This window comes from Podarcis pityusensis (genome assembly GCF_964106645.2).
Source record: "Podarcis pityusensis genome assembly, chromosome: 2".
In the NCBI taxonomy this organism is placed as follows: domain Eukaryota; kingdom Metazoa; phylum Chordata; class Lepidosauria; order Squamata; family Lacertidae; genus Podarcis; species Podarcis pityusensis.
This window is the reverse complement of record NC_138029.1, coordinates 121348454-121375819: the sequence shown is the minus strand read 5'-3', so window position 1 is coordinate 121375819 and position 27366 is coordinate 121348454. Positions and strand designations below refer to the sequence as shown.

The following is a 27366-nucleotide window of genomic DNA, read 5'->3' as shown; positions in this document are numbered from 1 at the left end:
GGAATGAAGAAGTCAAGAGTATTCGCAAGTGGTTTCTCTGCCAGTAGCCAGTTTTGCAAAAGTTTTATTTGGTTTTACAAATTCATTCACACAAATAAAATTATTACAATTGTTCAAATTAAAACAAGATTCTTCCGAATCTTAGGGCTTCCCTCCCCCGCTCCGTGGATTCTTGGAATACCTTTGTTCACCGAATATTATAAACTCATTTACAGTGTTCTTTTATATATAATCTAAAATTGTCCCATTCTCTATCGAAGTTTTTATCCTCCTGATTTTCCTGTTCAGTCTTGCCATTCTCTGCCAACAGCCAGGTCTGGCCGACTCTCTGCTCTCAGCGTACCAAGATAAACAAGAGGTTTGCTTCAAAGGGTGCATGTTTCGCACTTGGCACCTGTCTTGGAAGAAATGCACAGGGGAAGGGGATGGATTGGGGGAATCCTGATGCTTGGGCTTGCAAGGGTTAACATGAACCGTTGTTTCCAGGAGAGGAATGGAATGTGAGATAAGGAGAGGGGGCAGGTCTTTCCAGGCTCTTATCCTGCAAGGCTTTTCTCCCTTGCAAAGAAGGAGCTTTCACTTGTGCCAAGCGCTGTGTGCTGGAACCTCCTGCAACTTGGTGAGAAACCCCCACTTTGCACATTGGGGGAAAGGCGCTTTGTGGTCCCGGTCCCCCCAAATCAGGAGGTCATTATGATGGGGGGCTAGGTAAAGGTAAAGGGACCCCTGACAATTAGGTCCAGTTGTGACCAACTCTGGGGTTGCAGCGCTCATCTCGCTTTACTGGCTGAGGGAGCCGGTATACAGCTTCCGGTCCAAGTTCACACTTGATCATCCCTCGTGAAGACACTGTTTTATTTTACATGCATATTTTTGCTCTTTTTCCTGTAGAAGATGCTGCCGATTTCTCTTTGCAGGACTTACAAGTTTCAGAAACAAAAAAATGCCTTCACCTCTTCCGCTGATAAATTGGATATAAATATTCGCAAATGGGGTTTTAACCCTCTAGCATTCTGTTTGTTCCCTACCCTCTTGCTTTATTTAGGGCAAATTAAAGAATTCACTTTCACGGAAATTTGTTCCTTTCCGGAAGCACAGCTTCTCCCCTGTGTGCATTACCACTGAACCTTTTAAAAAATACATCAAGAATAAATACTGCTCCCCGCTTTATGACAATGGAAGTTTGTGTTTCTACTCAAATTCTCACCCCCAATCCCCCTTTTTTAAATTTATTGTTGTTTAGTCATGTCCGACTCTTTGTGGCCCCCTGGACCAGAGCACGCCAGGCACTTCTGTCTTCCACTGCCTCCCGCAGTTTGGTCAAACTCATGCTGGTAGCTTCGAGAACACTGTCCAACCATCTCGTCCTCTGTCGTCCCCTTCTCCTTGTGCCCTCCATCTTTCCCAACATCAGGGTCTTTTCCAGGGAGTCTTCTCTTCTCATGAGGTGGCCAAAGTATTGGAGCCTCAGCTTCAGGATCTGTCCTTCCAGCGAGCACTCAGGGCTGATTTCCTTCAGAATGGAGAGGTTTGATCTTGCAGTCCCTTTTGTGAGCTCTTTTATGAGAACTGAGGCTTTTCTGGCTGTAGAAGCTCTTCCCGCACTCCAAGCACGGATACGACTTATCCCCCGTGTGAATGCTCTGATGGTACGTGAGGTAAATAGCCTGGCTGAAGCTCTTTCCGCACTCCAGGCATTTATAGGGCTTATTCGCCGTGTGAATCAACGCTTGGTGGTTTGCGAGGTGCTCCTGCCGCCGGAAGGCCTTCCCGCATTCCAGACACGGGTAGGGTTTCTCCCCCGTGTGAATCCTTTTGTGGGAATACAGGTGAGACTTCGCTCTGAAGGCCTTCCCGCACTCAGGGCACTGAAACGGCTTCTCCCCCGTGTGGATCCTTTCGTGGGAACAAAGGGCGGCACTGCATTTGAAGCTCTTTCCGCACTCCAGGCACCGATACTGCTTCTCCCCTGCGTGCGTCCTTTGGTGGCGGGTTAGCTTGAAACGGCAGCGGAAGCCCTTTCCGCACTCCACACACCTGTGCGGCTTCACCTCCGTGTGAATTACCTGATGTTTACGGAGGTGCTTCTTCTGGTAGAAGCGCTTCCCGCATTCCACACATGCGTACGGTTTCTCTCCCGTGTGAACTTTCTGGTGGGAGTACAGGTGAGACCGATCCCTGAAGCGCTTCCCGCACTCGGGGCACGGATACGGTTTCTCCCCAGTGTGAAGTCTCTGGTGGGAAGAGAGGGTGGAGCTGTGCCGGAAGCCCCTCCCACAATCCGGGCATTGATACGGTTTCTCCCCGGTGTGGATCCTCTGGTGCCGAATCAGATTATAGCGGCAGTTGAAGCTCCGCCCGCACTCCAGGCACCGGTACGGTTTTTCCTCCGCGTGAATCGCCCGGTGGTTGCTGAGGTGTTTCTTCTGGCTGAAGGTCTTTCCGCATTCCAAGCACCGGTATGGCTTCTCCCCCGTGTGAACCCTTCGGTGAGAAATAAGGCCAGAAGTGTAAGGGAAGCTTTTCCCACACTCGGCGCAAATATAGGGTTTCTCTGTGCTGTGAATTCCTTGAAGGGAAGTGACACGAATGATGCTTGTTCCACACTCCGAGTGCTCGTAAGAATTCTCCCTTGGGCGGGTTTTGACGCTGGGTTTACGTCCCCTTTTAGAACTGCGACTCCCCCTGTTCACACGGGGTATCCCTGTTTCCCTTCTCTCGTCCGTTTCTTCTCGGGCTGCAATTTCACGGTAGTCACATCCCCGAGAAGCGGACGATTTATTTCTCCTCTTCCCTTCACGTCCCTCCCTTTCCGATGTCTCTTTCCCAAGTAGATCTCTCTTATTCTGGGTTTCCCATTCGCCACCTTCTGCAAAGAAGAGAGAGAGTAAGCAGATAAGAGCCTGAGGGGGAAAACATAGTCTTAAATCACTGAGCAGCTTCAACACTTGTGATCAAGGAAGAGCTGGAAGGATTTAGATGGGAAGCAGGCCTGACCACAGATTTAACTGCCTCACCTGACAGCTGCTGAGCTATATATGCTGTGGAGTTCAGCTTCTAGCTCAGATAGGAAATTCGTGGGGTGATCTGGGACTAATCACACTCAGCTCAGCTGTACAACAAGGTTGTTGTACAGGTAAATGGAAGAACCATGCATCATCTACACTGGTTCCAGTATGTTTCTGAGTACAATTCAAAGTGTTCGTGCTGACCCTGAAAGACCTAAATGGCCTCAGCCCGGTATACCTGAAGAAGCGTCTCCACTCCCATCGTTCAGCCCGGACACTGAGGTCCAGCTCCGAGGGCCTTCTGGCGGTTCCCTCACTGCGAGAAGTGAGGTTACAGGGAATCAGACAGAGGGCCTTCTCGGTGGTGGCGCCCGCCCTGTGGAACACCCTCCCATCAGATGTCAAGGAAATAAACAACTATCTGACTTTTAGAAGACACCTGAAAGCAGCCTTGTTTAGATAAGTTTTTAATGTCTGCTGTTTTATTGTGTTTTTAATATTCTGTTGGGAGTCAGCCAGAGTGGCTGGGGAAACCCAGCCAGATGGGCGAGGTATAAATAAAAAAATATTATTATTATTATTATTATCACTTCTGAACTGTTAGTTGCAAAAGAAGCAACTGGGGGGGAATGGCAGAGCATCCCAGACTTTTTTAGGCCAAACCCTTTTCATAAAATAGGGGTAACCACTCCCATTCCTCTCAGCCCCAGCCACAATCGCAATGCTCAGGAATGATGGAAACTAGAATCCAAAAACCTTAAGAGGGCACTATTTTGGCTGTCCCAGTCCTGTAAGGGTCCTCAAACCTCACCCCCCCCCAAAAAATCACAATAGGCACCCAATAGCGAGGAAGATCCTCGTTCCATAACCTGGTCTGCCCATCTGTAGGAGGGAGTATCTGAGTCCCATTTTTGGTGCTCCTCCCTCTACACCATCTATAGGAAAAATATAAACAAAGCCACCCCAAGGCCCAAAATAAAAAGCTGTACAGAAACCTGACAATGTATGATGCAACCAAAATGGAGGTTAGATACAGCATATGAGCATGTGAGGAAAAGGTTTAGTGAGAACGCCAAACAAGGGCCTTTCAAGCCAAATGTGGAGAAATATATACGTATATAACTTTTTTATTGGGGAGAAGTGAGGGAAATGGATGTAGGCTCTGCAACAGAGCATACTTGACTCCTGATCAGATGTATCTTGAGAGGCAAAAGAATCTTTTATTTGTGGGCAGTTGAAACCAGGAAATCCCAGCCTTTTTTCTGCCATGGATTGCTGTTTGGCCCAGTCAAGAAACCTGCTCCATCTTCTGACATCCGTCATCTTTCCAGCCAACCAGGAAATAGCTGAGATGCTAGTTCCACTTTCGTATCAGCTCTGAAACTTCCATTCTGAAAAAGCCTGGCCAGTTTTAACCAGTTAAACCATTGTTAAGAATGGCAAAAGTGGAGGATGTGTATTCAGAGTACGTCCTTTCAACATTAACCGCACAGGCAGGGAGTTTCACTGAGTTTCACTATATAAATTCTGAATTATGAAACAGAGATTATGATCCAAGAGAGAGCCTCACCGAGAGAGGACAGAATCCAAAGGCTCTCCTCCATGACTTGGTTATGCAGAGCTCTCTGGTCAGGATCCAGCAGATCCCACTCCTCTTCTGTGAACCACACAGCCACATCCTCAAAGGATACCGGACCCTGAAAGAAACAGAAAACGTTTTTTCTCCTTGCACATTGCACAAAGATTATTGACTAGCCACAATCAAAATACTAGTTGTGGTGAAGGGCCTGGTCATTATTCTCAATATTTAAATGGGTTTTTTGGGGGGGGTGGGGCAGACACAAGCCTTCATTAGGGGCAGCTTTGATAGAATCTAAGAGGAAGAGAGAGATCTGTTTAGGATCGAGAGGGGAGCAGGCGGCGAGGGTACCAGCCTCTTTCTCCCAGTGACTTATCCTCCTACCTGATCTGGTTTCACAGCTGCTCCTTCTTCAACACCACAAAGAAGAGATGTCTGAGCAGGTATGTGTGGCTTCATTCTGTCACCTGTGAGAGACAAATGTGCCACGAACCCATTAAAACACACGTACCTCGGAGACTGAGCAACCGCGTGTCTCATTTAGAAAAGAAGAAGAAGAAGAGTTTGGATTTGATATCCCGCTTTATCACTACCCTAAGGAGTCTCAAAGCGGCTAACGTTCTCCTTTCCCTTCCTCCCCCACAACAAACACTCTGTGAGGTGAGTGGGGCTGAGAGACTTCAGAGAAGTGTGACTGGCCCAAGGTCACCCAGCAGCTGCATGTGGAGGAGCGGGGACGCGAACCCGGTTCACCAGATTACGAGTCCACCGCTCTTAACCACTACACCACACTGGTCCTATATGATGAGTGCATTCCAGCAGATTATACTCTTTATATTTCAATCATGTGGAAACCCGTCTCTGGTCCCTAACCAGAAATCAGGGGTGTGAAGTGTTGCAAATAAACCAAGTTTGCCTTCCCCCAAAAGATAAAAGGGTTTCCTTCAAAATATGCAGTGAGAAAACAAACTGAAATAGAAGCCTTGAATCCGTACCCGGTGACCTCTGACCTTTGACGGACGGAGCCCTCTCTGCTTTAGGGAAATCAGTCCTCATTTCTGTCGCTGGATCCTTTACCCGAAACTGCAATAGGGATAGAAGACATCACATGGGGAGAAGGATTAAAAAAAAGGGACGACAAAGGCAGAAACCTGAAGGATATTCCTGTTTGGCTGATTTCCAATAAAAGTAGGAAAATGAACAGAGGTTTTTTTATATCAACCCTTCCATTCCAAGACCTATGGGAGTTTCAAACTCAAGGGGTCCCTGCAGATTCCAAACACCGCCAGCCCCAGCAAATACAGACAATGTTCAGGGTCCTGCAGGACCTACATTGGCTCCCAGTATGTTTCCGAGCACAATTCAAAGTGTTGGTGCTGACCTTTAAAGCCCTAAACGGCCTCGGCCCAGTATACCTGAAGGAGTGTCTCCACCCACATCGTTCAGCCCGGACACTGAGGTCCAGCGCCGAGGGCCTTCTGGCGGTTCCCTCCCTGAGAGAAGTGAGGTAACGGAACGAGGCAGAGGGCCTTCTCGGTGGTGGCACCCTCCCTGTAGAACGTCCTCCCATCAGATGTCAAGGAGATAAACAACTATGTGTCTTTTAGAAGACATCTGAAGGCAGCCCTGTTTATGGAAGTTTTTAATGTTTGATGTTTTATCATGTTTTTAATATTCTATTGGGAGCCACCCAGAGTGGCTGGGGAGACCCAGCCAGATGGGCGGGGTATAAATAAAATATTATTATCAGGGATGGTGGGAATTTTTAATTCAACATATTTTGGAGGACACATCCATAATCAAGATGAAACGCTCTCACCTGCTGCTCTTCTTGCTTCTTCGCCTCTGCCCAACTCAGGAGGAAACCTTCGGCCAGGGCCACTGCCTGGGAACTGGTCTCCACTCCACATTCCCTGACCCAGTTCTCCATCTCCGGGGGGAGGACAGCCAGGAACTGCTCCAGGATCACCAGGTCCAGGATCTGAGCCTTGGTGTGTCGCTCTGGCTTCAGCCACAAATGGCAAAGGTGGTGGAGTCGGCTGCAAACCTCTCGGGGTCCCTTGGCCTGCTGGTAGCGGAATCGCCTGAAACGCTGGCACTGTATGTCTGAGCTGAGGGCATTCTCCTCGACCAGGATCTCCTGCGTGGCTCTTTCCCAGAATCTCCCACTGCTCCAAATCTTGATAGAATTGTGGTCTCTTCCCACTTCAAGGGCAGCCATATTTGATCTGGGCACCAAGGAAGCCTCAGCCTTTTTTGGTCTATTTCTCCGGACAAAGGCTGTTCTCATTAGTCTCTTTGCAACCAAGTCCTGCAAAGCCAAGACATTTTTTCTGTGTTAGAATTATCACGTTGTCAGTAAAAAGATTCCCTGTACAGTGGTGCCTCGCAAGACGAAAAGAATCCGTTCTGTGATTCTCTTTGTCTAGCGGTTTTTTCGTCTTGCGAAGCAAGCCCATTGACGGATTAGCGGATTAGCGCTATTAGCGCTATTAGCGGCTATTAGCGGCTTATCGGCTGATCGTGACCGACTCTGGGGTTGCAGTGCTCATCTCACTTTACTGGCTGAGGGAGCCGGTGTGCAGCTTCCAGGTCCTGTGGCCAGCATTACTAAGCCGTTTCTGGCAAACCAGAGCAGCGCACGGAAACGCAGTTTACCTTCCCGCCGGAGCGGTACCTATTTATCTACTTGCACTGGTGTGCTTTCCAACTGCTAGGTTGGCAGGAGCAGGGACTGAGCAACGGGAGCTCACCCCGTCACGGGGATTCGACCTTCTGATCGGCAAGCCGGTTTAACCCACAGCGCCACCCGCGTCCCGTGTGTGTTATTGGAGGGGCATTAATTCTAATCGCAGCGCAATGCACAATTCATAGAACCGCAGAGCTGGAAAGGGCCCCCTTGGTGTCATCTAGACCAACCCCCGGAAATGCATTGGCCGTCTCAAGAGATGCAGACACAGCGCACCCCAGCGGCTTCCTGGCCTTGCTGGAGGGAGCCCCACTCCCTGATTTGGGGCGCATGGGATAAACAGCCCCCCCCCGCGGGCACCCTCTCCCTGGGGCACCCTGTGCAATGGGTACGGGGGGGGGGGCTCACCGGATTTCAGCTGCAGCATTTGGAAATGACCCTCCCAAGTGGAAAAGCCAGGCAGGAAAAGGGGCTTCAGAGAGGAGGTGCTTTGGCTGCAGAGGACGCCTCCTCCCCCTCCCCCCCTCCCCTCCCAATTCACTTCTTCTCTAGGAATCGAGCTCGCTTCGTTTTAACCCTTTGAAGCCCAGCCTCTGCACCGCTTGCTTTCAAAGCAGCAGCCGCCAAGGAGGAAAGGCAGATGGGTGCTTTGCAGGCGCACTTCAGGTTCCCAAACGAACATAGCCCGTGGAAACAGCCCCGCCACAAGGCTGTTTGTTTGTTACGTGGTTACAAAGCACGGATCCACATGGATCCTCAGGATTTTTGCATTGGATCACCCCAAATTCACCACCAGGTCATATACCATGTCTATGGCTACAGCCTGCAGCAAAAAAAAATAAATCACGCACCCACTGTTGCCTGGGGCCGCAATGGTGCAAAAACGTGGTTACAAAGCACAGATCCACATGGATCCTCAGGATTTTAGCATTGGGCTACCCCAAACTCACCGTCAAATCACATGTCTGTGGCCACAGCATGAACCACAAAAATCATACATCCACTGTTTCATTCAGAATATTTTTTTTCTTGTTTTCCTCCTCTAAAAACTAGGTGCATCTTATCATAGAATCATAGAATCCTAGAGTTGGAAGAGACCACAAGGGCCATCGAGTCCAACCCCCTGCCAAGCAGGAAACACCATCAGAGCACTCCTGACATATGGTTGTCAAGCCTCTGCTTAAAGACCTCCAAAGAAGGAGACTCCACCACACTCCTTGGCAGCAAATTCCACTGTCGAACAGCTCTGACTGTCAGGAAGTTCTTCCTAATGTTTAGGTGGAATCTTCTTTCTTGTAGTTTGGATCCATTGCTCCGTGTCCGCTTCTCTGGAGCAGCAGAAAACAACCTTTCTCCCTCCTCTATATGACATCCTTTTATATATGGCTATCATATCACCCCTTAACCTCCTCTTCTCCAGGCTAAACATGCCCAGCTCCCTTAGCCGTTCCTCATAAGGCATCGTTTCCAGGCCTTGGACCATTTTGGTTGCCCTCCTCTGGACACGTTCCAGTTTGTCAGTGTCCTTCTTGAATTGTGGTGCCCAGAACTGGACACAGTACTCCAGGTGAGGTCTGACCAGAGCAGAATACAGTGGCACTATTACTTCCCTTGATCTAGATGCTATACTCCTATTGATGCAGCCCAGAATTGCATTGGCTTTTTTAGCTGCCGCGTCACACTGTTGGCTCATGTCAAGTTTGTGGTCAACCAAGACTCCTAGATCCTTTTCACATGTACTGCTCTCAAGCCAGGTGTCACCCATCTTGTATTTGTGCCTCTCATTTTTTGTCGGGTGCGTCTTATGGAGTGAAAAATACGGTATATATCCAAGGACTTTATCCACCAAGGACCCCCATACCACGCACTTGGTTCTCCTGCCCTCCTCATTTTATCCTCACAACAACCTTGTGAGGTAGGCCGAGCCGAAGCCGTGCATAGAATCATAATGTCGTGGAATTGTGGCCTCGGAAGGGACCCCGAGGATCACCCTTGCAAAGCAGGAATAGGCAGCTGCCCCAGACGGGGATTGAACCTGCAACCTTGCCGTTATCAGCACCATGCTCTAAGCAAGGAATGGGGTGTGTGTCCAAAGCATCATCAGGTTTTTAAAACAACAGCAACAACTCCACCATCAACTGGGTCAATTCAGGGAGGTGTGGAAAAGGCTGGCCATGAGCCACACTTTATGACATAGAGCCATAGAATTGTTGAGTTGGAAGGGACCCCCAGGGGTCATCAAGTCCAACCCCAATGCGATGCAGGGATCTTTTTTGCCCGACGTGGGGCTTGAACCCACGGGCCTGAGATTAAGAGTCTCGTTCTCTGCCGACGCAAGGAGCTGTCTTCATGGAGCCCGTGTGGTGCGGTGCAGTGGTTAGAGTGTGGGACTCCAACCCTCCTGAGATTCCCAGTGACTGGCACCCAGAGGCATCACTAGTAGCAGCCACAGATGGCCTGGTCGTCCATGACTTCCTCCAATCCTTTTAAAGCCAGCAGAAAAATAAAATAAAAATTTCCAGCACATTTCCAGATTGTTGTGACAACTGAGACTGAAGATCTGCTGAAAGTTTATCATTAACTAGGACTCCTTCCACTGGACCAAGAACGATTTTGAACGGGAAGAACTTTAGGGGAGGTGTTAAAACAAGTAAAGAAGGGGTTGCTGCACCTCCAGATTGGCTGTTTCCTTCTGTCCCCCCCTTTTTTTGCACCACACACACACAACCAGCCATAAAAGTCCTGAATGAATTCATCATGCTTGAAATTATAGCTGGTCATGGTGGGGGAACCTCAGTCCTGGAGGCCAAACACCTTCACCAGTCATGCTCCATTCCTCTTTTGTGGTGTTCTTCGGCTGCATACACACCATGCATTTAAAATGCATAAATCCCCCCCCCCCAAGAATCCTGGGAACTGTAGTTTGTTCAGGGTGCTGGGAATGGTAGCTCCATGAGAGGTAAACCGCAGTTCCCAGAATTCCTTAGGGAAGCCATGTGCTTCAGACGAACGGCGTGTATCGCTCTGGAAGTGGGATTAAGCCTCTTTGTGTGTGTCTGACTGAAATTCAGCCTATTGTACAAATGTCACCTCCATCAATCGGTCACTTTTGCCTTTGGCCCCTCCCACCATTGGTATGCGGCCCCCAGAAAGTTGTTCACAAAAGGTTGTGTTGTTGGCCAAGGCACAGTCTCACCCTCTCCTTTGGTAATCCTCACAGAACTCTAGCCCAATACAGTGGTACCTCGCAAGACGAATGCCTCGCAAGACAAAAAACTCGCTAGACGAAAGGGGTTTTTGTTTTTTGAGCTGCTTCGCAAGACGATTTTCCCTATGGGCTTGCTTTGCAAGACGGAAACGTCTTGCAAGTTTGTTTCCTTTTTCTTAACACCGTTAATACAGTTGCGACTTGACTTTGAGGAGCAACTCATAGAACGCGGTGTGGTAGCCTTTTTTGAGGTTTTTAAAGACTTTGGTGATTTTTGAAGCTTTTCCAAAACTTTCCCGACACCGTGCTTCGCAAGACGAAAAAAATCGCAAGACGACAAAACTCGCGGAACGAATTAATTTCGTCTTGCGAGGCACCACTGTAGCTGCCATTAATTTGATTTTGAATTGATTTTAAAATGAATTGATTTTAGAATGCTGTGTTACTTTTATTGTTGTTAGCCGCTCTGAGACCAGCTTCGGCTGGGGAGGGCGGGATATAAATAAATTATTTTTATTATTATTATTACTGTGAGGAGATTTGACCATATGTGGCCTCGTATCTCCATAGGGTGGTGGAGAAACTAAACGGAGCAAGCAGATTTACATTTCACTCCCTTTGAAGGGACAGGGTACCCAAATCCTGTCTGTGAAATCACTCTAGGCCTCAAAAACTGTAGCCCCAAAATTCCCTTTTCTCTCTTCTAAAATCCACAGCTTCAGCTTTTCTCTGCTTTTCTCACAAGATGCTGCTACATAAGCAAAACGTTATTTTTATCAGCACAAAAAGCTTCAAAGCTAATGAATAGGCTCTGTCAATGCCAAGAAGAGGCACAGGCTTCTCAACCCCCCCTTTTTCCTGGGAAGGGTGCCAGGAGTCACAAGACAGGAGTTTCTGTTCATGCTCAGGAAAACTCATCATGGGGCAGGGCTCCTGAGGAGGGGGAGAAAGGGGAGGGAACTGGAGGGGATATATGCTCTGTGCAAATGGCTGCAAAACTTGTGCTAAGCTTGTGAGTTATCATGCTTACTCCTTCTACCAGCCCGGATGGTAGCAATAAAGCTCTTTCTCTGGATTATCCCTTGAGTGTCTGCTTGACTCCCACTTCCCTGTCCCGGGCGCAATGCTCTTCCCACCCGAAGGCAAAGCCTGAAAAGGCTACACCTTTTTGTAGTGAACAAAAAGAACTACCAGCCAGCAACAGGTCTACCGTTTGGGGCAGACCTGGCGAAGTCAGCTGGGAGATCCCTCAACATACCTGACTTCTGAGAAACTTACATTCTGGGACCTGACATCCAGACGTCTTTAAACTCAGCGCTGGATCCTTAAAGCCACTTCCTTCTCTCCTCACATCCTGCCCTTAAGTTTTTAACATTTGGCATTTTATTATGTTTTTATATCTTATAATGATTTTATTCATTTTCCAATTACAATAATCCAGTAATAGCCTCATAATAACAATGTCAAATTATAATACACTCTCTCCCACTTTAGGAATTCTTTGATGGTGACTGGAGTTTGTGCCTTCTTCTGAAACATTTCCTGCACACGTCATTGAGCAAACACCGGCCAGGAAATCACACAGCTCAAAGCTGGAATTATCTCTTTATTAGCAAAACATGATCTTCACAGACTGGGCTGAGTGTCAGCCTTAATGAGCACAGCAGTTCATTCCCTGTATGTGTTACCCCATTACCCCATGATGTGGGTGGCACTGTGGTCTAAACCACTGAGCCTCTTGAGCTTGCAGGTCGGCAGTTCGAATCCCCACGACGGGGTGAGCTCCTGCTGTTCTTTCCCAGTTCCTACCAACCTAGCCGTTCTAAAGCACGCCAGTACAAGTAGATAAATAGGTACCACTGTAGTGGGAAGGTAAACGGTGTTTTCGTGCACTTTGGTTTCGGTCACGGTATCCTGTTGTGCCAGAAGCGGTTTAGTCCTGCTGGCCCATGACCCAGAAAGCTGTCTGTGGACAAACGCCGGCTCCCTCGGCCTGAAAGCGAGATGAGCACTGCAACTCCATAGTCGCCTATGACTAGACTTAATTGTCCAGGAGTACTTTACCTTTTTTAAAAAAACACCATGAAACCAGTTTCCAAGACTAAAGGTCCCTGCCTCCTCACAGCTATCTATGTGGGGAGCCACCTCCAGAGCTTTCCCCAAGCAATCAGAGACTGTGCCTGCGTGTCTGTCTTTGCTCCTCCCTTTTCATGCCTCTTTTGGTTCTGGGAGTAAGAGGAGCTTGTCGCAGCAGGAGGGGAAGACATTTGTGACTCCTTGCATTTCTATCTCTTTACCTCCCTCCTCCTATTCACCTGCTTTGGCTTTCCCCCCTGATTCTGGTCTTCTTTCTGCCACAGACTCTCCCAGCTCACTAAGCCCTGTTACCTCTTCAGCTTCCGACTTCTCCTTCTCCCAGACTTCTCCCCCTTCTCCCTCTGACCACTCATTGTTGTCCCACCACCAATCCCTGGGCTCTGAGCCATCTTCCCTTGATGGTTCTCCAGCCAGTTCCTCCACCGTTCCTCTGCTTCCAACCAGTCCCTGACAGCGCACACAGCAAACTTCTCTATACTTTCCCCCTTTTATGAATTCTCTGATGGGAAATGAAACTTTTTTGCAGATGAAGTCCTTTCCATAATCCAAGCATTTATGTATACGGTCTCTCTCCATTGTGAATTCTTTGATGATCAGTGAGATGTCTTTTCTGTGGCAATGTAAAGGCCACGCCTTCTTAAGTATTTACATAAATGATCCTTTGTGTAGATCCTTTTGAGAAGTGAGTTGTATCTTCTTCCTGAACCCCATTCTATAGTCAAACATTAATATGGTTTCGCCCTTTGTGAATCCATTGATGACAACAAAAACGTGTACGTCTCCTGAAGCTCTTTCCAAACATTTTTTTTTATAGTTTCTTACCTATGTGAATTCTTTGGTGATTAAGGATACTTTTCTTGCAGCTGAAGTTCCTTCCACATTCTAAGCATTTATATGGCTTCTCCCCTGTGTGAATTCTTTTATGTTTCGTAAGGTGAGATTTGTCTCTAAACCCCTTTCCACACACCAAGCATTCGTACGGTTTCTCCCCGGTGTGAATTGTTTGATGGAAGAGAAGGCTAGAACCATCTTTGAAGCCCTTTCCACACTCAGAACATTTATATGGTTTCTCCCCTGTGTGAATTCTTTCATGAGAACTAAGGTGGGCCTTCCCACCGAAACTCTTTCCGCATTGGAAGCATTTGTACGGCTTCTCCCCACTGTGAATTCGTAGATGGGAGGTGAGACTTTGCTTCAAGATGAAGCTCTTCCCACATTCCAAGCACTTATACGGTAAGTCCTGTGTGTGAATTCTTCCATGGGAAGCGAGTCTGTGTTTGGAAATAAAGCTACTTTCACATTCCAAGCATTTATATGGTTTCTCCCCAGTGTGAATTCTCTGATGATTAGTAAGATGTATCTTCCGAGTGAAGCTCTTTCCACACTCCAAACATTTATGTGGCTTTTCCCCTGTATGAATTCTCTGATGGGAAGAAAGGCTAGAACTGTGACGGAAGCTCTTTCCACATTCCAAGCATTCAAACGGTTTCTCCCCTGTATGAATTCTCTGATGGGAAGAAAGCTCACCACTGCGAGGGAAGCTCTTTCCACATTCCAAGCACGTATAGGGTTTCTCCCCTGTGTGAGCTCTCTGATGCAAAGTGAGACTTGTCTTATGGGTGAAGCTTTTCCCACAATTCAAGCATTTATATGGTTTCTCCCCTGTGTGAGTTCTCTGATGAAAAGTGAGGCTTGCCTTATGCATGAAGCTCTTTTCACATTCTAAGCATTTATATGGTTTCTCTCCTGTGTGAATTCTTTGATGATAAGTGACGCTCTTTTTGCAGCTGAAGCCCTTTCCACACTCCAGGCATTTATATGGTTTCTCCCTAATGTGAATTCTCTGATGGGAAGTGAGCTTGGTGCTCTGAGCGAAGCCTTTTCCACATTCCAGGCACTTATAAGACTTCTCCCCTGTGTGAACCATTTGGTGATTAGTAAGATATATCTTCCGAGTGAAGCTTTTTCCACATTCCATACACTGATACGGTTTCTCCCCTGTGTGAATTCTTTGATGATAACTAAGTCCATGTTTGCAACTAATGCTCTTTCCACATTCCAAGCATTTATATGGTTTCTCTCCACTATGAATTCCTCGATGGAAAATGAGTGCGGAGTTTCTCGTGAAGCTCTTTCCACACTCAAAGCATTTATATGGTTTCTCCCCTTTGCAGTTTTGGCAAGGTGCTTTACATTTTCTTTTAGAACCGAAACTTTTCCAATAATCCCTACACTTCTTTTTGTTTCTTATATCTGTTTTTCCTTTGACTGCAATTTCATTGTAGTTACGACCCTGAGAGGCTGGGGGTGTATTCCTCCCCATCTTCTCTGCTTCAGTTTTCCTTTTCTGCTTTTCCTTCTTTGAGCATCTTTCCAGTGACTCTTTTCCAACTCGTTTTCCTTTATTATTGGTTTTCGATTTGTCACCTGCAATGAAGAGAGAAATAGCTGAGAACCTGTGGATATCAATGCTTGTGATAACGGGAAAGCTGGAAGGACTTGGATGAAAGGCAGATTTTAACTGCTTCTGTTGACTGGTGTTAACTGACAGCTGGAGTGCTATGGATTTGGACCATAGAGATGTATGTTCAGCTCCTAGAGAGAGGTGAATCTCATTGGATGGTCTTCAGCCAATCACACGCTCTCGGTCTAATCAACTTCCCCTATCTTACAGGTTTGCAAGGCCTATACAAGCAATAATTCCCCCCTTTAGATTTTTATTAAATGCAGTGTTAGGATATAAAAGTTTTTATTCAAGAAAAATAAATAAATACTCCTAGATTGGAAGATGGAAACTTCAAGTTCTGGAATAGAGGAAATGTGCAGAAAATATTAGATACATTGAGAAAGATCAGGAGTGGGGGGCCCTTTTTAGTTACTGGCCAAACGTTTCCCCCCATAAGAGTGGCATTATTGTTAATTCAGTCAAACCAAATCTGCTCAGTCTCTTATACCAGTCAGGTCTCTGCCCCAAAAGAAAATGGCTGGGATGCTAGTTCTGTCTCCCGAACAACTCTGAAACTTACATTTCGAAAGGTCTGCTCAGTTCAAAGCAGTCAGGTCATTGTTTAGAAGGGCACAACAAAAGGACCCACTGTCTCCTGGTGGAGTACAGGGTCAGGTTTAAGGTGCTGGTTTTGACCTTTAAAGCCCTATGCGGCCTAGGACCCTCGTACCTACAGGACCACCTCTCCTGGTATGCCCCGCGGAGGACCTTCAGGTCCACAAATGACAACATTTTGGAGGTCCCAAGTCGCAAGGTGGTTAGGTTGGTCTCAACTAGGGCCAGGGCCTTTTCAGCACTGGCCCCGACATGGTGGAACGCTCTGTCACAATAAACCAGGGCCCTGCGAGACTTGACATCTTTCTGCAGGGCCTGCAAGACAGAGCTGTTCCGCCTGGACTTTGGTTTGGACTCAGTCTGACCCTTATGTTGCCCTCCCCTTATGGTTTTGACTTTTAAAATGAGGCTGCATTTTAAATTGCATTTTAACCTGTATTTTAAATTGTTTTTTTCTTTTTCTTTTTTTCTTACTATGTTTTTACTGAAATTTTATTGGTGTTAGCCACCCTGAGCCCAGCTCTGGCTGGGGAGGGCAGGGTATAAATAAAATTTATTAATATGATTATGATTGTGATTATATTCAGAGAGAATACATTAGATAACTGTCAGCTCAAAGTAAACTGAAGAGGGCTTCAAGGCCTGGAGAAGTAGGAGAACGTCTCTGACCACCAGAATGACCCAGAGATCAATCCGGGAAAGGACATGTCTGTGGGGACGATCGAGTCAGTGATCGTTCCAGGCTGAGACCTTTTGTCAGGGACCAGGCTGAGGAGGGGCTGCGCTGAGGAGGAATGGTGGGAGCCTTTCCCTGTCCCTGAATCTTCCCAGGAACAGGAGGACAGTGTAGATTTGGAACAGCGGTTTGCTGAGGGGCATATATCGGAAGGCCAAAGCTGGGAAATACCGCATGGGGAACAGCTAGGAGGAGAAACACTGGGGGAGAGAGAGAGTTAACAGAGTCAGTCGTTGGACAGCATTCCTCCACCGCCCTCCCCAAGGTCGAGAAGAGCTCAGAAAGTCTCAGAGCAGAAAGTGCAGAGGATACAAGCTCAGATTACAAGACGTGGGAGCAACGTAGATTAATAGTGATGGAGGGGGGTCAGCCTTAATTGGGAGCACCACCATTTCTAGGAGATGTGTTCTTTGTTCTCTCGCTGGAATTATTAAAGAATCTAACTGGTAAGACTGTCCTTTCATTTGATCTTCTTATTTACTGCCACGGGGGAGAAAGCTGATTCCCCAAAGCCTGACGCCTTTGCTTCATCAAAAACCCGGCAAAGCTGTACAAAAGGAAGCGGATGAGCCCGTGCCCCGTGTGCGGGAAGGTCTTCGCCACCCAGTCGAGCGTCAACCGACACTCCAACACTATTGAGCTACATCAGAATATTGGGGTTTGCTGCGCACAAAAAAGTACTGAATTTCAAAATGGGCATTATGATCCAACAGGGAGCCTTACCCAGAAAGGCCACGATGCCTCTATTTTCCTCCATGACTTCCTTGTGCAGAGCTCTCTGGTCAGGATCCAACACAGCCCACTCTTCTTCTGTGAAATGTACAGCCACATCCTCAAAGGACACTGGACCCTAAAAAGAAAAAGGAAAGGTCTCCTTGCATATAATATACAGATGAGTTACTAGGTTAGTTTAAGGTGACCATGATCATTATTCCCAGAATTTAGTGGCCTTCTAGAGGAGAGAGAATTGTTTCAGCCGAGGGAGGTGAGCTGGGGATTGGAGCATTTGGCTGCTCCCAGTCGTCTCCCAAGCGATCTGTCTGCCTACTTAAAGGGTTGGCACCCTCAGGTTTGGGGGCCAGGAGTGCCCCCACCCAGGCCTCAATATCTGGTCCTCAGGAATTGCCTGTCATAGACTGGTTGGAGGAACAGGCTGGGAAACCCTTAAGGGAAGAAGACGCAGAGTCTGGGGAAAGGTGGTGGGACAACGATGAGTTGACAGAGGGAGAAGACTGGGAAGAAGAGGTGTCAGAAGCTGAGGAGGTAACAGGGCTTAGTGAGTGGGGAGAGTCGGTGGCAGAGAGAAGCCCAGAATCAGAGGCAGAAGCTAGAGCAGGAGGGTGGGAGGTGAGGCCAAGAGTCAAAGATGAGAGACTGGTGAAGAGGCACAGGAATCTCCCGCTCTTGCCGAGACAAGCTCCCCTTCTGCCTTGTCTCCCAGAATCAGAAGAGGCATGAAAAAGGTGGAGGAGAGGTTGGTGGCAGGCAGGCGCAGTCTCCGATTTCTTGGGGGAAGCCCTGGAAAGGAGGGGACTTAGAGAGGAGAGGTGGGGACTTTCAGTCTCAGAAACTGATTTTCATGGAAGAAGGCCAACGGGAATGAGCGACTCTGCTCATTGGGCTTGACAGCCCAGTTTAAGAAGTGTGTGGTTTTGCGAATAAAAAGTTGACTCCATATTTAAAGTGGTGGCTCCTCACTGCGAGAAGTGAGGTTGCAGGGAACGAGGCAGAGGGCCTTTTTGGTAGAGGTGCCCACCTTGTGGAACGCCTTCCCATCAGATGCCAAGGAAATAAACAACTATTTGACTTTTAGAAGACATCTGAAGGCAGCCCTGTTTAGGGAAGTTTTTAATGTTTGATGTTTTATCGTGTTTTTAATATTATGTTGGGAGCCGCCTAGAGTGGCTTGGGAGGCTGGGTGGGCTGGGTATAAGAGTCAGATGGGCTGGGTATAAGTAATAAATTATTATTATTATTATTATTATTATTATTAGTGTGATTACTGACCGGCACGTTCCTGTGACACTGCCCCTCCCCGGCAACACCTCTCCCCTGTTAGAATTCCTGCTCCATGATTGCAGCCATGGGATTGTTGTCTATCACATGACAGTGTATGTTTTGACTCCATAGAGTGGGAAGTGACAGAGACAGGATGTATGTGTTACTGTGTTCCGTGAAGTGGGACTATTGTCCTTTGTTCTTCTCTTTGCTGTCTGATGCTAGAGAGAGAGGGAGCCATGTTGCAGTGCTCTGTGTGTGTTTTATATGCAAATAAAGTAGATTAGCCAAAATGCTGAGTTGCTGAGGTCTGTTATGCAAATTGCAAACACTCTGCGGATCCCTAAGTGTGCTGATGTCGGTTGGCATCGGTCGCTGTGCTTTTCGGGCTGGAGAAAGCTTTTGAAGCTCCCAAACGAATGACCAGGAGGGAGAGAACATGCCAGTCAGGCATGTGTCTCTACCAGGGTCCTACTCGAGTGTAGGACGAGCTCCTGACATCCCCAACCCTAATTCATACCAACCTTGAGTGTTCATCCCTTGCTGGAATATGACCTTGAACTTGGAGGGGTGTGTAGAAACTAATTTCATTCACTTTGATTTTTGCTCTCACCCACCGCTGGTATGTGGCCCCTGGAAGATTGCTCAGATAAGATTGTGGCCCTCAGTCTGAACCAGTTTCCCCACCCATGTCCCACCTGATCCGATTCCACAGCGGCTCCTTCTGCTCCGCCACAAAGAGGAAATGAATGAGGATGTCTTGGCCGCTTCATTCCCTGGCCTGAAGGAGGGAAACAAATGTGTCAGAGAGCCATTAGCACATCCTCACCTCTGAAATGAAATGATGTATGCCTAACTTAGAAAAAATCCTAGCTTCATATGTGGTGGTCTTGTAGTAAGGTGAAAGTTTACTGGGAAATGATATATAATGAATTGAAAAGGACGTTTAAAATAACCTTTGTAAAAACAAACAAACCAGAAGCTTTTCTTTTGGGAGTTATAGGGACAGAACTACCTAAAATATACAGAAATTTATTCATGTATGCGACTACAGCAGCAAGAATGTTGCTCGCCCCAAAATAGAAAGAACTTCTAAAATACAGCAAAACAAAGCACACCCCATCCCCACCTCTCCTAGGTTTTCGGAGACCTGGCTTGTATTTTCTTAACTGCTGGAGGAAATGTTGGTACTTGGATGGTAATGAATGGTAATGAATGCTGGTGAACAAGGTACATATCCGGTCCGAGAGGAAAACAAGAAAGGAATTTTTGCCTAGAAAGTTCATAGAAGAGGCAACTTTAAAGACCTTCTCAACTCCACCAGATTCACAAATTGGGCAGCTTGAAATGTTATTAATCCTGCCATGCAAAAAAGTGTGTCCCCTGCAGAGCTAAGGTCTGCAAATGGTTTTTCTTAGAGCAGCAGTAAGGGTGATAAAATACCTCCAGGAAAAATGTTTTTTTTTTTTATAACTGGCACCAATATGAATAAGACATTTGTGTGACTGAATGAAAACCCCATCACTTAAAATAGAAAGGAATTCCCTCTTGAAACATCGGATTCACTCTAGTGGGACAGAAATTAGGCCAAGCCTCAGTATTAAGACCAAGGCTTTTTTTTCAGTTGGAACTCAACAGAACTCAGTTCTGGCACCTCTCAGTGAGGCTACAGGGAACCAGGCAGAGGGCCTTCTCGGTAGTGGCACCCTCCCATCAGATGTCAAGGAAATAAACAACTATCTGACTTTTAGAAGACATCTGAAGGCAGCCCTGTTTATGGAAGTTTTTAATGTTTGATCTTTTATCGTGTTTAATATTCTGCTGGGAGCTGCCCAGAATGGCTGGGGAGTAAATTATTATTATTATTATTATTATTATTATTATTATTATTATCATCACTACAGTGGTATCTCGGGTTACATATGCTTCAGGTTACATATGCTTCAGGTTACAGACTCTGCTAACCCAGAAATAGTACCTCGGGTTAAGAACTTTGCTTCAGGATGAGAACAGAAATCGCGTGGCAGCAATGGGAGGCCCCATTAGCTAAAGTGGTACCTCAGGTTAAGAACGGTTTCAGGTTAAGAACGGACCTCCAGAACGAATTAAGTACGTAACCAAAGGTACCACTGTATTATTATTATTATTAAGGGAGGTGTTCACGGTGAATTCTGATGCCTATTTTTTTAGAAATATAGCACTGATTACGACCATCAGAATGTCAGTGGAATTTCCTCAGTACATTTGAGAAGTTGGTTCCAGTTCATTACCTCCAAATAGCAACTACTTCCATTGAAGTTCAATTCACAACATGGAGAGAGACCAAACTGAGATACATCGCACTGAACCTCACCCAATGGCTTCTGTCTGGGGTCTGATGGAGTCGTCTCTGTCGCAGGGGAATCACCTCCCATTTCAGGAAACAGACCCTTAAACAACAGCGATAAGGATAGAAGACATTAAATGGGGAGAAATGACACAGCTGAAAAACTTGATGATTTCTAAATACATTTGGACCATGAGTACAGAATTTTGCACCCACAGTCTGACCTGCTTGGGACCATGTAACAATGCTTAGCCTTTTTGTAAAGTTAATATTGTTTTATTTCTGCTTTACATTTTAAAATATGCATTTAAACAACCTTAAAATATCTGTGACTTCCCTTCTTCTTTTTCCATGGTTCATTTTACAAAACATAAATCCCTGCATATTTTACATAAACTAAACATTCAGTATTCCATTATTACTTCCATCAAAGCTTATTTACACTGTTGAATTTATCTTAATGCCGCCCACATTTTCAAGTGTACACGATTTCCCCCCATACATTCAATAAACATTTTCCAATCTTCTCTAAACATATGTTCTTCTTGTTCTCTTATTCTGTATGTTAGATCTAGAAGCTGCGCATATTCCATCAGCTTAAGTTGCCATTCTCCTTTGGTTGGGACCTCGCTCGTTTTCCATTTTTGTTTTATTGATTCTAAATGCTGTATTAACCTGTCAATCATATAGTATGTCATTTGCTAAAATTGTGATGTTCAACTATCAGCTTACCGTTTTCGTGGCTGATTTGTTACTAGCATTATGTAGATTGCAATTGTTTTACTGATGATCTGCTAGTTATTTTACATAATATTGTTCCGTTATGTTTTGCTATGTTACTGTTATTTATTGTTTGCAAGCCGCTTTGAGACTCATTTGAATGAAAAGTGAACTGGAAATGTAATAAATCAAATCAAATCAAATCAAAATCAGGGCCAGTCTACTAGCGAAGAATTGGAAGAAACAAGATATACCAACTATAGAAGAATGGCAGACAAAGATGATGGACTATATGGAACTTGCCGTACTGACAGGGAGACTCCGAGACCAGAGAGAAGAGACAGTGGAAGAAGACTGGAAGACGTTTAAAGAATATTTGAAAAACTATGTTAATATTTAAATCTTAGACTAGCTTTGGAAGTGGATACAGGCTGTAGGGTTAGAAGTAGAAGATGGTGTATTTTAAAATATTATTTGTAAGTGATAAAATGTGAAGATTTTTATGGTAAAAGTAAGTGTGATAAAAAATGGTTAAAAATTATGATATATGAAACTGCTAAAGATGAGGTAAAATGAAAATCAGATAAGGGGACTTCGGGAAGCTCACCTAACAATGTTTAGAAAAAAAAGGAGAAGACAAGAATTTGTTTGTATTGTTTGTATTTCTGTTTGTATTGTTTATTTGTGTTATAAAATGAATAAAAAAAAACACAAAAGCAAAAAACCAGGGCCAGTCAAAGCAGTGCCTTCCAGATGTTGAATGCCAGCTGCCATCAGCCAATGCTCAGAGATGATGGATTTAGTCCAACAACTCCTGGGGGCTCCTGTTTGTTAGGTTTAATGTAGATTAAACATCCTCACCTGCTGCTCCTGCTGCTTCCTGTCCTCTGCCCGGCTCAGGAGGAAACCTTCGGCCAGGGCCACCGCCTGGGAACTGGTCTCCGCTCCACATTCCCTGACCCAGTTCTCCATCTCCAGGGGGAGGACAGCCAGGAACTGCTCCAAGATCACTAAATCCAGGATCTGAGTCTTGGTGTGTCTCTCCGGCTTCAGCCACTGACGGCAAAGGCGGTGGAGTCGGCTGCAAACATCCCGTGGTCCCTTGGCCTCTTGGTACTGGAAGTGCCTAAACTGTTGGCAGTGCACATCTGAGCCATGGATGTTCTGCCTCAATGTCTTGTGTCTGCTTCCAACCCAAATTTCCCCAGTGCTCCCAATCACGACGCTATCAGGCTGTCTTCCTGCTTCGAGGGCGGCAGAGTCTTGTTCTTCCATCTCTTATCTGCAGAAAAACATTCTCTGATGAAAACATATTTTTCATTTTGATTGCTCATACGGTGGATGCTTGGGTTGCAAACGTCATCCTCCACCAGGGCCAGGGCCTTCTCAGTAATGGCTCCAACCTGGTGGAACGCTCTGTCCCATGAGACCAGGGCCCTGCAGGATTTAACTTCCTTCCGCAGGGCCTGTAATGCAGAACTATTCCGCCTGGCTTTCAGTTTGAACCTGGCCTGATCTTTTGTTCCCCTTCCTTCCCTCCCCTTCCCCTTTTTATGAAGATTACCCGCTCTGGGATCCCACAGCTAATTCTCCCCTGGTCTCCTCGCTGGTCCAAACAGGACTAATTTAGCCAGCTAGCCTTTGGTGATCATCTAATGTTTATTGGATGGATTTTCCCCCTAAATTGATTTTTGAATTCTGAATTTATTGTTATTCCCATTTTATACTGTACTTTATGCTTCTTTTTTGTAGCATCAATTAAGGGTTTTAAATTTGTTGTTAGCTGCTCTGAGCACAGTTTTCTGAACCGGGAAGGGCGGAGTATAAATAAAAAATTATTATTATTATTATTATCCGTGCAGGATGCACGTTTGCAACCCGCAGAGGCGTGTCTGTGCACGCGCGGGTTGCGATTTAGCGCTTCTGCGCATGCGCATCCCCCAAAACCCGGAAGTAACCCGTTCCAGTATTTCCGGGTTTCAGCGTGTCCGTAACCTGAAAAAATGTAACCTGAAATATCTGTAACCCGAGGTATGACTGTACAGTGGTACCTCGGGATGTGAACGGGATCCGTTACGGAGCCCCGTTCGCATCCTGAACATAAAGTAAGATGTGACAGCGTGTCTGCGCGTTTCGCCACTTCCGCGCATTACGTCATTTTGACCGGCTGCGCATGCGCAAGCGGCAAAACCCGGAAGTAACGTGCTCTGTTACTTCCGGGTCGCCACGGAGCGCAACCCGAATGTGCTCAACCTGAAGCGTATTTATCCCGAGGTATGACTGTATTGTGAATTATGTAATACACAAACATTGCTTCCCCTCATTTGAGATCCGGTATACTGCTTCTGCATATGGAGATTCTATTGCTCACACAGCTATTCATGTTCCTCTCATGCTGCCCATTTGTGGGATCCCTGCCCAAAATCTAAGAACGTGTACCAAGACTGCATCTTAGTCTACCTTAGGTTATGGACTCTCCTTTCTTGGTGGTTTTTAAGCAGAGGCTGGACGGTCATCTGTCATGGATGCTTTAGCTGAGTTTCCTGAATTGCAGGGGGCTGGACTAGAGGACCTTTGGGGTCCCTTCCAACTCTAAGATTCTATTATCTATCAAGTACATCCTCTTCCTTTCTGCGTCCATACACAGACTCATCAACCAGAGAGAAACATACCACATCCCTGCCTAGATTCCTCCCATTGCTATATTCAGCGATCACTAACAAGGACTGTTTTCATCTACGCTAGTGGCCAAAATTGTGGAAACCATTTGGAAAAAGTGTATTTCTGAGGTCTGATGGCTCATAAGACCATAAAATTAGGTATATAGCAATGGAAAAATAATTTAATGAAGAAAGTGATGCAACAAAGTTTGCTCAGTTATCTGTATTCTATCAAAAGTTATAGCCAAATGACCAGAAAAAGGAAGCACAACTTGCTTAGGTTGCTATGCAGTAGCTTTCCTTCATTTGAATGTAGCCAATGAGCAGGAGTGTTTAGAGAGCCAATCGGCTGTAATGAGCCATCAAACCTATGAAATACACTTTTTCCAAAAGGTTTCCACAATTTTGGCCATGAGTGTATGCTTTTTTAAAGCTCGGCTTTAACTTTTGTAAGCTATCAATCTGCTGGGATCTCCAACTGTGCCCCACTTCTGACTCTCGATGGCAGTGGGCAGGATGACGGCCCAATCATTTTCTACCAGCTCAAGGCTGGCATAGCCCAAAGCACACTTGCCTCTCTGCCCCTTCTAGCATGAGGAGTAAAGGGTAAAGGGACCCCTGACCATTAGGTCCAGTCGTGACTGACTCTGGGGTTGCGGCGCTCATCTCGCTTTATTGGCCGAGGGAGCCGGTGTACAGCTTCCGGATCACGTGGCCAGCATGACTAAGCTGCTTCTGGCGAACCAGAGCAGCACACGGAAACGCCGTTTACCTTCCCACTGGAGCGGTACCTATTTATCTACTTGCACTTGCACTTTGATGTACTTTCGAACTGCTAGGTGGGCAGGAGCAGGGACCGAGCACCGGGAGCTCACCCTGTCGTGGGGATTTGAACCGCCGACCTTCTGATCGGCAAGTCCTAGGCTCTGTGGTTTAACCCACAGCGCCACCCGCGTCCCTAGCATGAGGAACAAGGCTGCAAATGTGGTAGTGGCAACCCCACTGCTCCTTTCTAACTCAGCCAGGTCCTCACTCTTGTTCATTATTCACTTTCATTTTATTTATTTTAAAAAAATTATTTGATTTTTCAGATTAAAATTTTACAGTCACATATTGAACACACAACATAAAAACAAGGTTCCAAGGAATCTCTTGGACTTCCCTCCTCCCCTTTGTGGGTCCTATTTGTTAATCATTCCCTCCTGCATCTTTTGTGATAATCCAAAACCTTCTAACTCTCCATCTTTTTCACTTGGGTTCTTGCGTAATCAACTCCTTGGACGAAAAGGCTGCCGGTTTTTTAACAGAGCAGTGTTTTCGAAGATCCCCTCACATCCGAATGAGCACATGTGCTACAGAGCCAGGAAGCCCACCTGGCAAACAGGGAATTGAGAACCATCAGCGTGGATAGCAAAGTTGGTGAGAGTGTGTTATCACCAAGGATGCGGGTTCGATCCCCATATGGGAGAACTGCATATTCCTGCATTAAACCGGGTTGGACTAGATGCTCCTCAGGGTCCCTTTCAACTCTACAATTCTGTGATTGTATGACAATCTGCTCTCATTGAGCAACTCTGCCCCACAGACCTGGCAGAGCAAGAGACTCTAAATATCAGGGTTCCAGCCCCCAGGTTGCACAAAAAGATTCCTGCATTGCAAGGGGTTGGAACAGATGAATCATCCTCAGGGTCCCTTCTAACGCTGCAATTTTGTGGTGGTATCTTAGATCGGGGACCTCTTTTGCCTATACAGAGGGGGAAGAGAGAAATGAACAAGTGCATAAACATGTGCATAAACAATTATAAAGGGACACTGGTGGCGCTGTGGGTTAAACCACAGAGCCTAGGACTTGCTGATCAGAAGGTCGGCGGTTCGAATCCCTGAGATGGGGTGAGCTCCCGTTTCTCGGTCCCTGCTCCTGCCAACCTAGCAATTCAAAAACACGTCAAAGTGCAAGTAGATAAATAGGTACCACTCTGGCAGGAAGGTAAACGGCGTTTCCGTGCGCTGCTCTGGTTTGCCAGAAGCGGCTTAGTCCTGCTGGCCACATGACCCGGAAGCTGTACGCCGGCTCCCTCGGCCAATAAAGCGAGATGAGCGCCGCAACCCCAGAGTCGGTCACGACTGGACCTAATGGTCAGGGGTCCCTTTACCTTTTTAAACAATTATAACAGGAGATATGTCGCCTGCAGGCCAGGAGAAGCCCAAACTCCCATCCTCAGTGCATGTTTGCTCCTTAATCATAATAATAATTTTTTTGCTTACACCCTGGCCCATCTGGCTGGGTTTCCCCAGTCATTCTGGGCAGCTTCCAGCAAAATAAAATATGGGTCAATTGCATATTTCTGTGTTAAAGGGGGCTGGAACAGATGATCCTCAGGGTCCCTTCCAACTCTATGACAATCTGCTCCCACTGATCAACTCCACCTCGCAGACCCACTTTAAGCCCCAGCCTCCCCAAATAGCTCAGCCGGTAGAGCAATAAACTCTTAATCTCAGGGTCGTGGGTTCGAGTCTCGCATGGGCAAAATATTGGACAGGGGGTTGGACAATAAATAATAGAAAAAGGGGAACGGAGACACGAACAACCCCTCTCCCTATTTGTTTCCTGTGATGCTTCTCCTGATCTGCGTCTCCCATGCGACGCCTCCATCTTTCCACCAAAAAGATGCTGCAGAAACTCACCGGGTTGCAGGAGGAACGGCAGATGCAGCGCGCGGCGGGGAAATGCAGAGACTCCTTCCTCTGCAAAGCGGGGAGCTGTTCTGCTCTGGAGGAAGCCCCCTCTCTCCCTCCCACCCCAAATTTCCTTCTTCTCTAGGAATCCGGATCTTTTTTTAACCCTTGCAAAGCCTGAGCACGAGCACTGCCGCTCTGTGCCAAAGAGGAAACGTGCGCCCTGCGCGCACACAGATGGGAATCTGGGCATCTTTTCTTGGGGGCGGGGAGACTCGCCTCCACTTCGGGTTCCCAAGCAAACGTGGCCAGGGGGGAGGAATCAGTTGAAAATAACTTTGAAAGGGGGGGGGGAGGAAGTCTAGTGGTTAGAGCAGCCCTTTCCCATCACTGCACAGGGTGATTCTCCTGCCCCACGTGCCAATGCCCTATGCAGCCTAGGGCCCACGTACCTATGGGACCGCCTCTCCTGGTAAGGTCCACAAATGACAACATTTTGGAGGTCTCAAGTCGCAAGGTGGTTAGATTGGTCTCAACTAGGGCCAGAGCCTTTTCAGCACTGGCCCCGACTTGGTGGAACGCTCTGTCACAAGAGACTAGGGCCCTGC

The 27366-nt window shown here is 46.8% G+C and overlaps 2 protein-coding genes across 9 annotated transcripts in view; both read right to left on the bottom strand.

Annotated features, from left to right (window-relative positions):
* Nucleotides 1-47: 47 nt before the first annotated feature.
* On the bottom strand, nucleotides 48-26867 carry LOC308469471 (uncharacterized protein). Of its 5 annotated transcripts, XM_080991976.1 has the most exons (7): nucleotides 7685-7819; nucleotides 6834-6898; nucleotides 6407-6791; nucleotides 5583-5670; nucleotides 4972-5054; nucleotides 4579-4705; nucleotides 48-2869 (listed from the first exon to the last, which is right to left on the bottom strand). In XM_080991976.1, exons 2-7 carry the CDS (start codon nucleotides 6875-6877, stop codon nucleotides 1500-1502), a joined length of 2097 nt encoding a protein of 698 aa, XP_080848102.1. In that variant the 5' UTR covers nucleotides 6878-6898; nucleotides 7685-7819; the 3' UTR covers nucleotides 48-1499. The 5 variants fall into 5 exon arrangements, with proteins under 5 accessions (XP_080848102.1, XP_080848103.1, XP_080848104.1 ...); XM_080991977.1 differs by lacking the exons at nucleotides 6407-6791; nucleotides 6834-6898; nucleotides 7685-7819 and adding exons at nucleotides 22284-22704; nucleotides 26768-26867; XM_080991978.1 differs by lacking the exons at nucleotides 6407-6791; nucleotides 6834-6898; nucleotides 7685-7819 and adding exons at nucleotides 22284-22704; nucleotides 26768-26867 and having other exon boundaries at nucleotides 5598-5670.
* The window catches only part of LOC308469423 (uncharacterized protein), a 28015-nt gene continuing 12722 nt past the window's right edge, over nucleotides 12074-27366 (bottom strand). For all 4 annotated transcript variants that reach the window (XM_080991871.1, XM_080991870.1, XM_080991869.1 and 1 more), the window contains exons 3-6: nucleotides 20730-20805; nucleotides 19075-19157; nucleotides 17102-17228; nucleotides 12074-15008 (exon numbers count right to left, since the gene is read on the bottom strand). In XM_080991871.1, coding sequence (XP_080847997.1) covers nucleotides 13390-15008; nucleotides 17102-17228; nucleotides 19075-19157; nucleotides 20730-20805 — 1905 coding nt within the window. In that variant the 3' untranslated portion in view covers nucleotides 12074-13389. The remainder of the gene's footprint in view (nucleotides 15009-17101; nucleotides 17229-19074; nucleotides 19158-20729; nucleotides 20806-27366) is intronic.

What these genes read in the sequence shown, in the direction of transcription:
- LOC308469471 (XM_080991974.1), bottom strand. Translation starts at nt 6,877, where the DNA reads ATGAGAACAGCCTTTGTCCGGAGAAATAGACCAAAAAAGGCTGAGGCT. An exon ending in CAGCTGTGAAACCAGATCAG is followed by an intron (nt 4,706 to 4,971) that starts GTAGGAGGATAA and finishes TGTTTCTTTCAG; the next exon opens with GGTCCGGTATCCTTTGAGGA. An exon ending in TTGGATTCTGTCCTCTCTCG is followed by an intron (nt 2,870 to 4,578) that starts GTGAGGCTCTCT and finishes TCTTCTTTGCAG; the next exon opens with AAGGTGGCGAATGGGAAACC.